Here is a 19,098-nt window from a genome sequence, read left to right as displayed (position 1 = left end):
TTAGTATTCAAATTGCATTAAATTTTTATATTTTTTTTTCATATGCTTACTAGAGAGTGACAGCATCAACGATGTGGTTTCAGCCCTTCTTGGTATAAAACATAGTCCTGCATCACTAAGGGAATTTTGCAAAGGCACTCAGGGAAAACCTGGAAAACTCTGGGAATTTGGAAATGTCAACTTGGTAGACACCCTGGTTTCTCTCCGGCTCCAAAATGTGTAGGCCTTGCGTCATACGTACCCCTTAGGAACAGGCAGCTTTTGATCTTGGGCAGAAGAACAGGCTCGTGCAGCTAAGTGCAAGCAGCAGCTGCGTACCGAAGATCCGGCAGCCTACCAAGCCGTCGTTTAATGAACCGTCGGAATTAACCCAGCGTAAACACCGGGGCTGCACATTTCAGCTTCGCTTGTTAACCATCTGTACGGAGTGCTTTGGCGGTGATATTCTGGACATGGAGAGAACCACATGTGGATCTGTACTCCAGTACCATATTCATCAGTCTAGCCTGTGCGTCTGATCTCACGCTTGAGCACCAGTAAGGTCTGCAAATGCGAACTTGGCAGCAAGTTTCCTGCAACGGCTTGCCAACAGCCACTCCACTGACAGCACTGCTTAATCCGCTAGGCCTGGGGTGGCAACTTTTTTCATGGCTGCCATGTTTGTAACATCACTCATGCGGTTTAGGCCTGAAACACCATGTGGCGTCCAAATTTTTAGTTATTTATGTGATACATTGGTGTTAGGGGTAGGTGACCGTGCCACAGGAATCATGCAGGGCTGAAAGATCCGTAGGCAACTGTATTTGGCATTTTTCCTACGACAATATACGAGGGCGAATCAGAAAGTCTTTGGCGGGCCCCTATTTTTTTTTTTAGTCAAGTTACGGCTGTAAATGCGAAGTCAACATATCCATTCCCAGCGGTGGACCTTTCTTAACCAGTCCAGCCTTACCTGCTGGTAGCTTCACAGCACGGCGCTGCTGTCAGTTGTCGATGGCAGTTGTGCTTCACACGTCTACAGCATACGAGCGTAGAGAAAGAAATTTCACCAAGAGTGGACACTCCCATAGAGCCCAGCGGCTGAATTGACATTAGTGCACCAAGCGGATGGTATTAACATCTTCCGGTTTCGGTATTGGGCGCACGCACTTTGAACGCCACGCCGGCTCTGCTGATCACTGCGGCATTTTTTTTTTGCTTCTGCTGAACCACGCGCCTCCTTGGCACGGAATCGTTTTATTATTTCGTAAAAATGATTGTGAGCGATCTTCACAAGGCTCCACCGAATCTGTCACGAGCAATTTCATAAAGAAAACGCAAGACATCTTCTGAAATGATGAAATGTTTATTTTGCTCTATATAAATGCTCATTCCGGGCTTGTGCATTCATCCAAAGTTGTGGCACCAGGTAAGCAGCAGTCGTTGCCGTACGAAGCTACACCAGATGCCATCAGCTTAAAAAAAGCAAATTACAAGCATGTATCATTTTGGTATAATATTGGCCTACAGGAATATTGCGTGTAAAGGTGAAACGTGCATGAGTGGTGAATGAGCGGCATTACAGATAAATTCACTTTTACATACATTTCGTAAGAAATAGACTCCTCCCAAAGAATGCCATAAAATCTGAAGAAAACATCTGGTTTTCAAGCCTCCCTCCCTTCGGGGGCATTATTTCCTGAACTTTAAGAGCACAAATACACGGGTGACTGCGCGTTTCCAACACAACTTGGCCTCAGTCGACGCGATGGTATGCCAAGTACACAGAGGTGGCTACAACACAGGCTCTCAGCCAGACCATGTTGAACGCTGGCAGAATGCCTTCTAGTCGCACTCAAGACAGATTCGTGGGTGCAAAGTCTGTTTTCAGTCGCTCAGAAGACAGAAATGTCAAGTTCTTGAGCTCCTCGGCATTATCTTTTACCCGTCCTGCCGGCGCAAGCAACACACTCCCGTGTTAGCACTCTCTCCAATCGCCCGTCGTGTTTTCGACAAGCGTGAGTACCGAAATAAGGTACTATATGTTGTTGCAGGGCTATAAAAAGCGTCACAAGCTTGTCTCACTAAAATTCAGTACACGCAAAACTAACTCACCATGGCTGGCTTGCTTTTTTGCTAACAGCTTCACAACCCCAGGCACGGCGAGCATGCCTCAGAAGTGTCTCAAAAAGTTACGAAATGAATTACAATAATTTTTGGGGTCAGAGAATGTGTCACGAACTTCTCCCAGTAAGATTCCGTACACGCGAAACTAACTGCGGCACACAGCCGAGCTGCTTTTCGCTAACTGTGCCACTGCGCCGAGTGCGGTCACTGTGCTTGAAAAGTACCCCAAAAAGTAGCGAAATTAGTTGCAATAATGTCTGGGGTCCGAGAAAGCGCCAAAACTTGTCCCAGTAAGATTCAGTACACGCGAAACTGCATCACATGGCTGAGGTGCTTTTCTTCACAAAGCCAGGTGCTGGCGAGCATGCCCAAAAACTACCGAAATAAGTTATAATGCTTGGGCTCGTAGAAAACGTCGCAAACATCTCCCAGTATGAGTAACTAGGCCTGGACGGGGGAGCTGTATCTCGATAACTGCGTCACTATGTAGGTTCAGTTTTGTGCATTAGGCCTAAATGTGCTTGAAGATCGTCGCAGACTGTCAAACAAAATTTCTCACCTTGCTGTAGTCCAGTAATGCAGTGGTGCCGTGTCTAGATGTGGACGGAACGCAAGAAAACGCCAGGAGCCCGACAAACGGGCTACATCCAAAAGAGATGGGTCGCCGTGCAGGCGAGCTTCACATGCGCAGCTGGCCTCGCTTGCTTCGATGGCATGTCTAGCGAATGATGCATGTATATGGTGCATCTGGCATGCTGCTAGCTTGTTGCTAGATGACGAAAAAAAAAAGTAATGCGCGAAGTATAAGTTCATTTATATGCAAAACTTTTTAGTTTTAGCAGGAAAGAATTAAAAAAATATAAACGTTTAAGTTCATTTCACATTCTCTTTTTCCGATGTTCCCGTCAACTAACGGATGGATGGGGTTGACACTAGGCGTGACGTGTTTCCTGTTGCCAGTTTTTGCCGATTGTCCCCTCTTGTTGAATTTCTTTATGGTACGGCTAATGAAGTATAATTTGTTTTCTATGGAGCAAGGGATGAATGGTCATTGAAATCCACAGGGAAGTGCAACCCAAGTATGGGGAAAGGTGTCTTGCTTTGAGAAGTGTGAGGTGGTGGTGCTGTGAGTTCTCAAAAGGTCGTGAAGACTTGGATGACAAAGAGCATTCGGGGAGGCCACATGCGTTGCTGACTGGCAACAGGGGCATCTCTAATTTAATGTTGCGATGGGACAATTGTCTGAACCGGTGTGGGGACTGGAAAAATAATGTAAGGTACATAGAATAGTACATATATTTGTAATTACTGCCTATACCTTTATTTTGGCTAATAAAAAATGGGGGCAAAGACTTATTCATCCTCGTATATCATGAAGCACATGCAAACACAAATTTGCTTCACGATAATATGCCGTGACAGATCTCGCATTTTCGATTTCGTTATAGCAGGAGAATACTGTATTGAAATACAGTCAACGACCGATTTTTCGGACATGCCCAATAATTCGGACGCCTTCGCGGCACTGCCACGTGCCCCATGGAGTCTAATGTATAAGAATATCTGAAATTTTGGACGCAGAAAACCTTCGTTGTCCAATTTTCCGGCCTTTTTGTCATGACCGCAGGACCGAAGCGGCATTATTCGAAGCAACCACCGCCGCCATTTTGATATCTTACCACCTCGAACTGGCGCTCTGGCATGCAGATCAGCTGGCAGCTTTAGCCACCACCGCAGCAATGCTAGGCCTAGCTACTTTGACGTTAGCTACCAAGTTTCTTGCTGTTCAGTGCTTTTCATTAAAACATTTTGCTGCTATTGGCAGTGGCACTGATCCGCCTTTGTAGTAATCCTCGCTAATGATTCGAAGCTCTGAAAACACTGTGCGTTGCATAATGCCGCTTCCCGAACGTGAGCTTCATCTTCGTACAGAAGTGTTATGCGGTGAAGCATACCGTACTTGTAGTAGTATGAAGAAGCATACCAGTGGGAAGGGGAAATTGTCGCCAGACACGGTATGTATTGCTTAATTATACACACGTGCACCTGCTTTATCCTATCAAAGTACAAGCACCAATATGCCTAATAAGTGTACTGGGAGGCCTTCAGAGCTATTTCAGACATGCCTGTGGATTATAATTTGAGCCCTTTGGGGCAGTAAAAGATGTGCATTCATTTTTTCGGACATTTAGGACGTTTTCGGACTCTTCTAGGGAGTCCAAGAAATTGGACGTTGACTGTAAAACATGACCAAGCAAGTTATATATTTACTTTGTTATATCTGATAATTCGTTATATGAAGGTTCGGCTATCTGTTTAAGAAACACTACCTCTGGAATAAGTTCTTTGGATATTGTTCCTGCAAATGCCATGATTGTGATTGAAGCTTACTGCAGTAGTTTTTATTGATTCGATCAACATGACTTTGCTTCTTGGGCTTGGTGGCCGAATGGCAGTTAGAAAGCCAGAAAATCGCCCCACCATGAGAAATGCAGCTGCACTGAAACCTCATTGCAACGAAGTTGAAGGGGAAGCCGAAATTATTTTTTCTGTTCATTAATTCGTTATATCCATTATTGCCATTTACTGCAATATATGCCTAATGGGGTGCACAGTTGTAAACATGGAAATAAGACAGCATTGCAGGGACACGAAACTTCTACACGGCCATGCTTGCCATGAAATTTCAATAAAACAAAGGAATCTTTAGTGTGCAACACATGACTTCTTAGCACCTTAGGCAACAGCCTTTAGAGGGCTGCCTTTTGTTCCAATGTGATAGTCTTCTACGTTTCTTGTCGTGATTGAGCAACAGTGGCATACAACACAGTCCTCTGCTGTGGGATCAAGGAGGAAGTGAATTTCGGTCGGCTCATCGCCTCCAAGATTGCATTGGTCCTAATGCAATCTTAGAGGCCATACCCAGCTGCCAGCCCACGTGGCGTGCTGTAAAGAGAAGAAGCGAATGCACTAATATTTCACATTGCCACGCATAGCCTAGCAGCGCGGCCTGGGTGTGACCCCCGAGATTGTGCCAGGGAGATCTCAGAGGCCACACCCAGCTGTATCTGTATGCCTTCTACGCCACAGTAAGAGAGAGAAAGGTCATTGGAGAAGTGCGATAGTGAGCCGCTACTTTTGCGCAGCGATGCGCGATGTTGAGAAAGACCAGTATTACTCGACGGCGTATTCGACATGAGGACGCAGGAGTTTTTAATTGCTGCTGTGAACAAGTGCTGAGCCCCATGGAAAGTGATGTGCTCGGTGCGCAACGGTTGGGTATTTTTTGGTTTTGAAGATGAATATAGTTTGTTATACAGGTAAACCTCGATATAACAAACTTCAATATAATGAAATTCTCGATATATGAAGTATTAAACTTTTTACAGCCTGTTGTCCATAGAACACAATGTATTTAGAACTTCACTATAACGAAGTGCGTTTGTATGCGATTTGAATATAAAGAAATTTCGCTTTTGCCGCAGAGGAATGCCAAGACAATAAATGGAAACTTCCATGGGCGCAGATGGCTAAATTATTCAATTATAAGCAGCTGCTTGCAAACGCACATTTCAAATTGTACACAACGCGACGAGAGTGACTGCCGAAGGCGAGCCACATCATGTTTCATTTAAAGTCCAAGTGCAATAAGATCCTATTGCGCTCCGCGCAGCTTTAGGCGTGAGTAAAAGTGTGTGAGGGTGAGACAAGAAAGATGGTGGCTTCACGAGTGCCGCCTTCCCGTGCGAGCAAAGGGAAAGAGGGGGAGGGGAGCGAGCTAGTAATAACACGATCAAACGCACGCAAGGGGGTGGAGTGGGGGGTAATTTGGCATATTAGCCGTGGCTGCGCATGACTGTAAGCGTGGCTGAGCGCATACAGCACCGCACACAGCACCGCACACCCTGCTTTAGAGGTAATCTGCCATGTGCGCAAAGAGTGGGTGTGCCGAGACACAGTGGCATCATGTAAGCTGTCTTTCCGGGCATTTAGCATTGGAGGTTGTGTAATCTCGAGTTTTGGTAACCCGTTGGAGTGAGAGGCAGCCAAGCATTCGCTCCCCGCTGCCGGCGCTTTATCTGGTAACGTCGTCCCAGTGCGGGCGACGCTATCAGCCGCACGACTGGAGTGCATGCGAAAGCTTAGCTGGCTTCGCTTAATTTCTACCGCCGGTGTGAAGATATCGTCGACATGACATGAAACTGTATCATTTGTCACCACCCCTATATTCATCAAAATGAATTTTCTCATTCAAATTTGGTTTTTTCGATTGCCTGATAATTAGGAAAATTCTACGGTCCCTTTCCGTGTAAGAAAAATAAATCGGCGACTGTACTTTTTTGCTTAAAAGGTCGAATTTCAATACAACGAAATTTCAATATAACGAAGCAAATTGCCAATTTTACCTACTTCGTTATATTGAGGTTTAATTGTATATCCATTGGCAGGACAATTTTACTTCATTAAATCAAGGTATTACATACATAGATGTCTTTGGAGATCTCAAGAGGAATTTTATTTACTTTGTTATATCATTTATTTCGTTACATCTGGGTATGAGTTCTGTAATTAACTTTCCTTACCACGCTTAAAGAAATCGATCAATTTGATGGACAGTTTTTCTACATGTTACATTTCCATTGGAATTCTACTACTAGTAATGCCATGCACTGTCTGAAATGATGACTGAACTTTTAACGATTTGTCACATTTGATGGTTTGGTTGTGCAATATGGTTTTTTGCGCTGGAAGATACGCACAAAAAAGGGGGGTACAGGATACTCGACAGGAATAGGGGCACAATGCTTCGTATGTCCTGTGCCACCTTTTTTTGTCCTCAAGAACATTTTGTTACGATGAAGTCCAAATAATTGAGCAAGTCTGAAAAAATTGAACTCAATCAGTTGGACTACTGTACTTGGCTGTGCATGGAAGTTATTGTTACAAGGGTTTTTTGTTTTTTGTTTTACAGACTGACTTCATCATGGTTGTTATCAGAGACATGGTGCGAGCATTCCCCCAGTTGCGTGTTATACTGATGTCTGCCACCATTGATGTAACATTGTTCCAGTCATACTTCGAAAATTGTCCAGTCATTGAGGTTGAAGGACGAGCACACCCTGTTCAAGGTTATTCTCATTGAATACTAACTTAGTGCATGTTACATTGAAAAAACTGTTTGTGCTTATAGTGCTGGAGCTCCTGTTCAAGTTAGAATAATTCGTTGTCGGGAAAGACATAAGTTGTTGCTTGTTTACTGAAGTGCTGAAAAGTTGGTATTTCTTATTTAGAATACTTCTTAGAGGACTGCATTGAGCTAGTCAACTTTGTGCCCCCACCAAACTCAAAAAAGCGCAAAAGGGATGAAGAGGACATTGAAACAGATGAGCCTGATGTAAGTACAACACATTTTTCTGAAGTTATTCATTGCTTTGCATGGAATGACCTTAAGTGCTATTTGGCACAGATACTACTAAGTTTTACCATTGTATTGCTCATCTAACATTAAGTAGAAGAGTTCTAAATTAAAAGTTTCATTTGGCTTTGTTATTATTATTATTATTATTATTATTTTGTTTGGCTGACACGTCTGACTTTTTTATTCAGGAGAACTTGAATAAAGTGATAGACCCAAGTTATAAGCCTTCAACAAAGATGGCCATGGCTCAGTTGGATGAGAAGACCTTGTCATTTGAATTGATTGAGGTATGTGCTTTGCCGTGCTTTTTAAATATTTGTGTTCATCAGAAGCAGAACTTCTGAGGGAGTGGGGATTAAGAAATTCTTGTGTGCTGAGGGCATCTACTGTCAGACCTGTCAGACTGCATTGGTATTGTACTGATGCTAGCATGGTGTGTAGTGCACCACTGTAAAGGGGCCAGGCTATTATTGACAGATTGCATCCTGCATGCATTGTGGCACCATATTGTTTTTTGAATGAGGCACGCATTACATACATACTGTATATACCCGAGTAATGAATGCACCTTTTTTCCTACTATACTAAAGATGGGGGGGTGCATTCATTATGCGTGCTAAATTTCATGGAGACATTTTTGAAAAGGCCAAAATTGAAATGTAAGACGGTAATGATTTGTAACATGCATAAGATAACTTATCTTTGCAGTAAAAATACATGTAAACTATTTGCAAACCGTAAATATTCCACGTCGAAACCACCAGACCTGCCGTTCACGTTTCTGGCTGCTTCATCCACATCGTGGTTCCACCATAGAATTAAGAACCAACGCATTAGCTGCACAAAGTAGGCGTGGCCTAGGCCAGTCGCACGTGGTGAAACTGAATGTGCGCTCCAAACAGCGATCTCTGATCATACCCCAGCTCCTCCTCGCAGCCGCTTCTGGCCGTCTGCCATTATGGTAAACATCATGTTGAAGCACGCACCTTTTTTTGACAAGCATGCTGTGTGCATCTCTTTCGTCGACTGTCCTGCCCATCAGCGTGTCAGAGTTTATCGGTGTTCAATCAGTGTTTTCGCTTTGTGAGCAGATAAACTCTTATGTCTCGCAGCAGGCATATAACTCGACTTAAGGCCCATCACACACATCGAAACCCAAGGCAAGCAGAAAAGCGAGCCACAAACATGTGAATTCGACACTACGCCCAACTATGGCCACTATGCCGATCAAGTTCAGGCCGCCCCTTCTTTACTTACCCTCCCGTGCCCCGTGCCTGGCTGCACATACTATGCGTGCTCTTCTATTACGTCAGCATAAAGTATGTAAACTGTGTATGTTGCAGAGAGCCATTTGCACTTTTTTTTCTCTCTAGAATCTGCGAGGTGCCCTTGCGCTGGCACTGGTGGAAAGTAACGCGTTAAGCATTAAGTGCGCTTGCTTTAAACACATGTGTGAGAGTCAAAGATTGTAGTCTCTTCGAAAAACTACAGCATGGCCGTTCGATCGTGGCACTGCACAGTAGCAAAGTTAGGGATGCGTTAATTATGCGAGGAAAAAAAAATCAGATTTTTTGCGACTAATTTGGGGGTGCATTCGTTATGCGAGTAAATACGGTATATAAAACGAAGCTTAGGAGATTACAAAGATTTTCACAATGCCATTGGTGCACGATTTGTAAAATTTCGGCCCTGGGAGTTGCTCGTTATGTAGTAAAAATGGCATAACAGTGCAAGGACTCCCTGCTTCTGGGTCGTCAAAGTACCTAACTACAGTAGGACCTTGTTAATATGTTCCCATTATGCGCATTTTCCCGGCTCCAACGTTGGCAATCAAGGACAAAAAAATAGCCCGATGGAGTTCCGCTTATTTCTTATCGGTTCATACGTTCCCGGAAAACACGATTTTTCAGCATCAACGTTCAGTACATTGCCAAACTGCGATTGTATGATACGTTTTCCAGCCACTAAATCCATGTAAACAAGAAAATGCATGAGGCGTGCGCAATCGAGAACAGTGTACAGTCGAACCCACTTATAACAATATTCAAGTGCCATGAAGATTCGATTGTTATAACCGATAATTATTATAACTGTGTTGCATAAAAAAAATTAAAATGGGGGATGGCGTAGCTGTTGCAAGAAAACTATAATGGTGAGGAGGTGAGTTCTCCTCCCTATACCACCTTCATCCATCCGGCTTCTGATTGTGTTGACTCGTTTAACTGTTTAACTTTGCTTCCTGCGTGCTCCGAAGCCGCGGCCATCGGCATTTAAGAATGGCACTGCTATAACTGCAAGGAGGGGTTGTGGGCGGCCAGTGACATACGAGCTCTGCCGAGGCATCGCTTTGGTGGCCCCAAAAGGTGCCTTTTAAAAAATGCGGCAAGATTGCTGCGGCAGCATCTCAGCTTGAGTAATCCAGAGGAAATGCTGGGATGTAATCGTCATAAGCATCTCGCCGCGTACTTCCCACTGGCTTGCACGAGAAAACGACATGTCCGTCAGCATTGGCTTGCACGAGAAAACTGCATGTCCATCAGCCTTGCTTGCTTTACGCGAAGCTTGCCAACATGCTTCTCCAAGGCAACCAAGTGCTCCACGTAGTGAAGCGGAAAGTCCCTCGTTAAAACAAGCCCATTAGGGGCTGAGTCATCTATTGGACTTCCTGCAGGGACAAATGTTGAGGCAGCCTGCCCTACCGTGTCAGCGCTGCCGTCGTGGCCGTCACTGTCGCTATCTGATGCAAGCACGTTTGCCATGATCACCTCATCGGTTAGAAGCATTTCGTTTCCATATGTATAGCAGTGCACTTGCTTTTCACCGGCAATATTGCACATTGCCGATAATTAGTGGGCGGGTCAGCCATCCTCCGTTTCGCCGCCGAGTCAAACGAAGCTGAGAAACGTGTCCAGGAACGACTCCGACGCAGCGAACAAAGACAAGCATGAACAGCTTAATCTGTTAGCAGAATTGTGCAGAATGAGGGCCATAGCATAGAGAAAGACATTGGCCATAGAATAAAGAACCAACTGTGAGGGCCCAGAGAGCAAGCAATTTGGGGAACAGCGTCGGCAGTGTTTTCGGCGCAATTGGTGCAGGCCATTCGTGTTTCAGAGGGTGGCGTGGCGCAGAGGTATGGCGCGCCGCCCATTCGTGTTCGGAGGTGTGGAAGGGTGACGGGAGAGAAGCGTGCAGCGGTAGTTGGGGTGGCGGGCGATTGCGCAGCATCTTGAATTTCACTTTTTCTTTTTTCTTTTCAAGGATTTTCCATTCCATTACCTTTTGGCACGGACACCCAGCAGCCGGACTTGATCGTTATGACCGATAATGCGGCATGGGGACATTGTAGTAAGCGGATTATTGCCCTATAGAAGATGTACAAATTGACCGTGCAGCAGCTTTTTATTGCTATAACCGATATATTGTTAAAACCGGTATCGTTATAAGTGTGTTTGACTGTATAGCTTTCTGCCGTGGCAGCTTCACTGCAATACTCACCTTCCTGTCACGTGAAAACACCGGCGCGGACTCAGTGTCTCATTTCGGTGCCAGCAGATCATTGAAACGTGGCACCTGATGCTGCATGCTGCTGATTTTCCCTTGCGATTTCTGTGCATCGCTTCAACTATTAAAGGGCCCATCACCAGGGTCTGGCCATCTTGAGCTGACAAGCACACAGCAAACAATGTGTGATAACAATCCTGTCTGCAAAGTATTACGTCGCTACGCACCGTGGAAAAATCTGAAATTTAAACTGAATGTCGTTTTCCCTTCTCCTCGCGGCCGCTGCACTTCGAGCTGCATGGTGACAAACACGGGCTAGTGCACCTACGTACACGTGTTCGTGCTGTGACGTCGCTCGTGGTGACACGTGACTTCGAGAATTATTCAAGGCAACATCTGTTATTTATGTAATGTGTTGCTAGAATAGACGAATTAAAGCTTAGAGAAATGATAAAACACAAACCGAATGCCTGTGTGGTTTTGTTTAATTTGCACTGCAGCAAGAGAGATGTACTTCCATTTCGTCTGCTTGTTTCCACGTTATGCAGTTGTGCGCATACACTGAAACTGTGTCATTTTCTACCGTGTTCCAGCGCTCCCGGGATCATGCTCTGATGCGCTTGTGCCTGCCTCAGTATTCATGTAGCACAGACTTATACCGCTAGTCAGGTGTCCTTCGGCATAGCGCGCAAAATCGTGCACTGCGCAAATGAGACAATCACAACAGCTTCCGCGCAACGCCATCATCGGAAGTGCCCCGTGCCACAAAAATGCAAGGAGAGAAAAAAAAAAAAAAAAGGCGAGGCCTGTGACGTATGCTTCATGTGATCCTCGAGGTCCAGTATGGAAGAACGCAGGGGAGGAATTTTTCTTGCAGAGGCTAGATGGGGCAAGTGGCAAGAGTGTCTCTCTTGGAAGTGGAGCTCGCCTCCTGAAATCATGAGTTCCCGTCACTGAGAAATTTATATCTCGGCTATTAATTAGCCAATTTGAAAATTTTTTGTGGCAGAATGCTCCCTAGAGGACACGTAAGAACTTCCAGCATATAACCGAAGTTTGTTGTGTGGCCTGGTGAGCGGCCCTTTAAGGAGGGACGCAGGTTCTAAAAAGGTAAAAAATGTCAAAAAATAAATTTTGAGAAAAATTCATTTTAGGAATGTTTGTATCTTCAAGCACTTGCCATTACATTATTAACGCTAATTTCGATCGGTAAATAGGAAAAAAACGGCTTTCAAAACGCCATGGGCGTCATGAAACGCACTGTGCGAGGCAAAATTGGTTCAAATTTCTAGTGTGCGCCGCAGCCACGAGCCGACCACCGTCATCTTGGGCTTGTTTTGAAGCTGTTTTCTTTGTGCACATTATGCACTGGCTCAAAATGGTGCCGCTTAAGCAGAATGACCCCTGTTGCCACTTTTCCAAAGGGTGATTTTTGGCCTATGACATGTGCAAGCTAGTTCCCCTCCCCCACCTTGCGCCTAGCATTGGCTGTCATGACCGAAGCAACGATTTTGTTATGCTTGCGTCGCCGTTTCTGCCGGTTTGTGTGTACCGTGTTCGTCTGTCTTTGCTGGCGTTCATAAGGCTGATGCACCGTCTTTTCGTCTTGTGGCATGTCAGTAGACGTTCACGTAAAGAAGGCGTTTAAGCTTACGGGAAAAACAAAATGTCAATGGAACGAGAGGCTGTAGACTGCGGACGATAGCGTGCTCCCCAAACGACCAGCACGAACGGTACCACCTATTGCGTCCTAAGTGGCATTCTACTGACACTGTTGATTCTACTGGGCCTAGCTGCAGGTCGATGTCATCAGATAGTCAGCCGGCGTGTCCAGTGGCATTCTAGACTATATTGATACGGCATACTATTCAGTATTCACTGGGCGAGTTGGCTGAGTGCACGAGAAGTGCAGCGATCATGTTTGAAGGAGTGTCTGGCATCACATTGAGCAACGGAGTAGAAATTCAAGCTGCTCTTCATAAAAGCTTCAGAAGTCTCAAAGGGAGCATCTGTACAGTAGTGCTATCAAGGCCACACTTTCAAAAATGCACAAGCTAACAAAAGACCTTGTATAAAGCACTGGCATGCTGTAGAGCAAAGTATTGTTGCATGAAAATAAATAATTTAGGCCCTTCAATAAGTACTCCATGTGTGTTTTTGACTAACATTGTGCGAGTGTATTTGGCTATGAAAAGGCTGCTTTATTATGCAATTTTTATATTCATTAAGCTCTCGGGCCACTGGCACGCGCACATGAAGTGTTAAATACAGTTTCTCACGCTGCTTTAGGGCCAGTACATGGCTTTATAGCAAGATTTTCCCCCTTTTCTGGGAGGGTGCAGTCATATATTTAGTGTGGCCATTCTCGTGAAGAATAGAGCTACAAAATGACGTCATTAATATTGCTGTAGCTGCATTCTAGAAAAATTTACAGCTGTCTAAACTTCAAATGCGTTTTTCTGAGTTTGCACTCAGCGTTACAGGGCTTTTCTCTATGATGCTGTTGAGAGACAATAACCAATTTGGTATCAGTGTATTCATATTGAAATGATCTATGGGGTGATGCTATTTCTGCTACTCTAGTATCATTTTGCAAATTAGTAAAAAATAATAATGAGTGAAAGTAAAAAATATTCACAGTAAATGTTCATCTGCTTTCTTACCTTTAGAGTGCTTTCAATTAAAGAAATATTGCATCACCCTCTAGAGCAAGTCTTTGGCATTAGCGTCATGCACTTACTTGTGTATAGCAACGCAAAATTGCTAAAAAGCCCCACAAGTACCCATTAAGTTTATTTTCAGACTTTAATACTTTCTTAACCAAAGTATCTATCGAAAACCTAATTGTAGATTTGAAAAGAGCATTAAAAACTGATTGAAACAGTGAAGTTTAGTTCAGATTGAACCAAAAATAAAGAAAAACATTTTAGAACCCACATCCCCCTTAACCCTTAGGGTCGATTTTTTTCACCCTATGCAACCGCCCAGGGTCAATTTTCTTTTATTGCAGATTCCAATTCTTCTTAGGGACTCATTTCGAGAAAAATTTACTGTAACTTTCCGAGGGTGACCGTAATGTGTGAAAAAAAATATTTTGCATTGGTATATATGTACTCTTCATTCATGAATAACAATAAAAAGGAAATAAACTTGTAAGAATTAAAAATTTGATGGATTGTTATACATACAGTTCAAGGCTTTGAAAATGCGCACACGAGAATATTTCGCAAGACTGAAATGTTCCTGCTCTTATGCTAATATGTACATCCATAGCGTAATCGAACTGCGTAGGTGCGTGCACTCAAGAAAACTGTGTGGTTGTGTGCCCGTCAAAAAAGCAAAACATGTGACAAACTTCCGCTAATCTTCATCTTATCTGCAATCAGAGGCAATTAATTTTCGCGAGTGTCAAAAAAAAAAAAGCAACGGAAACGCATGCACGACAGTATCCTTCCTATGCGCACCCCTGTGAGCACTAAACGAGCGAGAAACAAGCGGTTGCCCTTTGAGCAATTAGTAACGAGATCACCATCAGTTTTGCGAGGTCAAGAAGCTGAAATCGCCCACGGAACAGAACCCAAACCGCCGCCCACCTGCGCGCGTGCCAATGCGCGGGAGCAAACTACCTCTAAAGCAAACCATGCAATGAAAACCAAGAGAGGGAGGCGCACGAAAAAAAATTCCCTGTATTCCCACATAGTGGCAGCACATGACAGAAAAAAAAAAGTTAGGAAATTGGCGTGTTTTTTAAACGTACAGACAGCACCATAAATATACGGCATCGACCTTTTTTGGACTTGTTCGCGCCCTATATTTACCTCATTGACCCTGGAAGGGTTAAATGCACTTTGGCACTGCTGGGATACGGGTGGTATTCGTGGGCGGTATTCGCAGGCGATCACTTTCTCAAGATTTTGCATGACTCGTCACCGGATTTGTCCGTGTATATAGCTGACAGCGTTTCTGGCCTAGTGCCAAGCTCACAATCTATGCTCAGTGTCAGGAGCACTGTCAGCCGTACACCCCATCTTGTGAAGTCTCGGGAAAGCACAGGCAAAAGTGAATCTTTGAAAGTGATCAGCTGAGAGAGCACCGCCACGTGTACCGTAGACATCTCTTTCCGACAGACCTGCACTCATGTTTCGTGTGAGTGTCTGTGGAGTGAGGCTTCTTCGTGCCTGTGCTGCTTTTGGCTATGCACGGGCGCGGCGCATATCTTGAGCAAATAGCTGATGGTTGGTTGCTTTTGTTTCTGCAAGTAATGCGCACTTGAAACAGTCCTGCTCAAAGAGGCGACAGAGAACAACGGCACTTTTCACTTATGGCCTATTAAAAGTGTGCAGTAGGCTTACAACTGCGCTACGTATTGTGGCACACATGCTGCAGAGCAGATAGCTTAAGGTTGGTGGCAATAACTAGCACAAGTGTGCCTATCGTTGGTTGTATTTGCTGAGGCTGCCACCATGCCTTTATAGATTTCCTATGCTTACCCGCATAGGCATCACCACACTCGTGCCGAAATGGGAATCATTGGTGGACCAGTGTCATACATACATACGGAAAAGGTAGAAAAACTCTTGCAGCACAGTGTGCTGTTTGCCACACCATGAGTTGAGGTGGTGCAGTTAACCTTTACGTGACAAAAACTGATTGTGGTACACACTCATTAGTAGCCTATGACAAGCCACTACGGCTTAAGTGGTCAGTCAATACGTTAAAGGCACCCTGAAACACTTTTTGAACATAGTAAGAAAACGTTGATCTGTTAACGAGGCTCCCGTGAACATGTGGGCCAAATATTATTGCATTGCATGCTGCAGGGAATTTATAATCTTGTGTGAAAAGCAGCAATAAAACGCTTGCTCTCGCTTCTGCAATTTCGTCATGCATCATAGCAAGCAGCTGGACCCGCAACAGTTATAGGCTGATTTTGTAATCGCAAGAACATTCTCAGAAATACAATTATTGCCCATTTGAAGCTTACTTACGCTGTAGCTTAAAGGAGGCGTTGTGTAAGTGCTTTCCAACCATAGAGCAAGGCCGCTTCCAAGGTCGCCTATTTTACGCGCGGCTCAGAACTATTGTTTGGCGGCCCGTCTCGCCACTGAGAATTTGCCTTTGAGCGAAAGTCTCTGTCAATGCACTCTCCTCACATCCGACACCTCAGCCTTGCGCGGTGCATCAGTGCCAGTTCCGTCTCGTTCGGAAAGACTCCTCTGATGCATGAGACAGGCAGCCGAGACCGTGAACTGTTTTGGGTACCTCCCTCCAGACGCGACTAGTGAATTCATGGTAAGCTTTCTCGTTTTCTAATTTTCTTCTTTTTTCCCACACTACTTTAAAGTGCTGTTCAATACCGCCAAAAATATATCGTGTATCTAGCCGCGTTCATGGCCACTCGCGTACGGGAGACTCCAAAACCACGATGTTAGAACTATTGAGAAATACTATGCCATGCCACCTGCCGCGATCATCAAAACCCATATACCGCAGATGATTCAAGCATGTTTTCAGGCATCTGAGATATACTAAATGGACTTAAACTGACTCTACCGACATGCCTCGCGCTGACTTTCTGATGAGAGCCCCCCCCCCCCCCCCCAAAAAAAAAGTTGCAGTGCTAAAGGAAAAGAAAAAGTGATGAGAAGGTTTGCAGTAGCACGCAAACAATAAGAAATAAATAACGTAACCTCAACAGTTGCAAAGTTTGCATCCAGTTATTTCTTGTACGTTTGCACTTATATTCGCTTTCGCGGGTTTCCGTTTGTACTCCTGTAGATCACGAACATGTATTCGCAACTGTGAATGGTCGTCAGTACGCCTGCAGGGTTTGCCTAGCCGAGTTCACGGCCAGCTGTGCACGTGCGATTCTGTAATCACGAGGCCAGAACCGTTTAGAAATTATTCTATATTGACACGTGTGCTTATCTTTATCGGGCGACCACGTTTCGCCGCTTAACAACTGTAATCGCACAGCGACGGACGCGCCTGCATGTATCAGACGTTTCTGGAAAGTTATCGATGCTTCTACCCGGCTGTCTGTTGTCGCCAAACCTTGTGTTATCTGATTTCATCGCGTAACGCGAATGGTGTAGAACTTTGTGGAAGGCACGCGGGTCCAAACGATTAGTCTGGAACATTCGACGACTGCTCTATAAAAGCCGACGCGCTTGACCCGCTGATCAGATTTCCGACGATCGCCGACTCTGTTCGCCGCTTTCGTTGTGCTATAAGTGTAGCCTGTTTTGTGGGCACAGGTTCGCCCAATAAAATCTAGTTTTGCCTTTCACAGTATTGCTACTGTGTTCTTAACGTCACCACCACGTGACATCTGGTGGAGGTGCTTGTGCGTTCATGTACCGAACGCCCCCGCAAAGCCGTGATCCAAGCCCGAAGCCCGAGGACAGAACCAACATCGCCCAAGACCAGCGTGCTAGCCGCAGACTGCAAGGACTGCCCCCAGAGCACGGACTTCTACCTGAGACGACAAAGAAGATCGTGGTCAAGACAACCCCAATGGCTGCCCCAGCGTCCCCCGTTATCCTACAACAACCTCGGGACCCACCAACCTTCCATGGAGCAGCGACTGAAGACCCGGAATCATGGCTGGAGACCTACGAACGAATCGCAACATTCAACAACTGGGACTCCGACGAGAAGCTGCGGCATGTCTACTTCGCCTTAGAAGACACCGCCAGAACTTGGTTTGAGAACAGGGAATCGACCTTGACAACGTGGGACCTGTTCCGTACCAGCTTCCTACGCATCTTTACAAGCGTCGTGCGCAAGGAAAGGGCTGAAGCTATGCTGGACGCCCGAGTGCAGCTGCCAAACGAGAACGTCGCCATCTTTATGGAAGAAATGAGCCGTTTGTTCCACCACGCCGACCCGGATATGGCTGAGGAGAAGGAAGTCCGCTTACTGATGCGTGGTGTAAAGGAGGAACTTTTCGCCGGAATGGTAAGAAGCCCACCCAAGACCGTCGACGAGTTTCTTCGTGAGGCGACGAGCATCGAGAAGACACTGGAATTGCGGAACCGGCAATTCGACCGACGCACCAAGCCAACAAGCTACGTCGGAGTTCAATCAATGGCCACCGACGACCTGCGCGAGACCATCCGGGCAGTCGTACGAGGGGAGCTTCAAAGAATCTTCCCTTCAACGCAACCTCAAATGGCCTCAATCGCCGAAATTGTCAAAGAAGGAAGTCCAGCGATCGCTCGGATTTCCCGAGGTACAACTTCAATCATCGCAGCCCCAGCCAGAAGCGATGACCTACGCCGCCGTCGCCCGTCGTCAAGGTCCCCCTCCGCGACCGCGCCAGGGCCCTGTCACGCCGCAGTTCCGTCGTCCCCCGCCGCCGCAGCCAGCACGACCACCCGTCGTCCAGCGCACCTACGCGAGGAAGACGGACATTTGGCGCGCTCCTGACCACCGCCCGCTCTGCTACCACTGCGGAGAAGCGGGTCACGTCTACCGACGATGTCCATACCGGGAGATGGGACTGCGAGGTTTCGCCGTGAACGCTCCGCGCCCGCAGCAAGGTAAACGCCCCCGGGATATCGCCGACTACCTCGCCGCTACTCAGTGGAGCTCTCGACGACCGTCGCGTTCACCATCACCAGGCCGCTACCTGTCGCCGCAGCGCCGACCATACACTGGCCCAGCCCGGGGCCGGTCAGCGAGCCCATATCCGGAAAACTAAAGGCAGCAACCGATGGAGGTGCGGTTGCTGTTCGTCGAACTGACGAAGATCCTCCGCCGCCGATGAAGACGCCGAAGAAACCATCTCGACGACATAATAACGACACGCCGCCGTCCCGAGGAAGTCAGGAAGCCAAGACTACACCGACGAAAGACGACTTGACGATGCGACGTACCAGCTTCAGTTCAACACGACGCAGCCGTGATCCGACGCCAAGACCCAACTGCAATGCAAGACAAAGAACCACCGACCTCGACGTGCTTCTAGACGGCCACGCAGTCACCGCCTTAGTCGACACAGGCGCCGATTACTCAGTCATGAGTGGACACATCGCCGTCCAGTTAAAGAAGGTTAAGACTGCATG

The 19,098-nt window shown here is 46.0% G+C and overlaps 1 protein-coding gene across 2 annotated transcripts in view; it reads left to right on the top strand.

Annotated features, from left to right (window-relative positions):
- Positions 1-19,098, top strand: part of mle (dosage compensation regulator mle) — a 148,529-nt gene that overhangs the window by 48,493 nt on the left and 80,938 nt on the right. For both annotated transcript variants that reach the window (XM_075691152.1, XM_075691153.1), the window contains 3 exons: positions 7,079-7,235; positions 7,398-7,501; positions 7,714-7,812. In XM_075691152.1, the coding sequence (XP_075547267.1) occupies positions 7,079-7,235; positions 7,398-7,501; positions 7,714-7,812 (360 nt within the window). The remainder of the gene's footprint in view (positions 1-7,078; positions 7,236-7,397; positions 7,502-7,713; positions 7,813-19,098) is intronic.

This window comes from Dermacentor variabilis, chromosome 1 (genome assembly GCF_050947875.1).
Source record: "Dermacentor variabilis isolate Ectoservices chromosome 1, ASM5094787v1, whole genome shotgun sequence".
Lineage (NCBI taxonomy): Eukaryota > Metazoa > Arthropoda > Arachnida > Ixodida > Ixodidae > Dermacentor > Dermacentor variabilis.
Note: the sequence above shows the minus strand (reverse complement) of the source record. Positions and strands in the feature narration are given on the sequence as shown.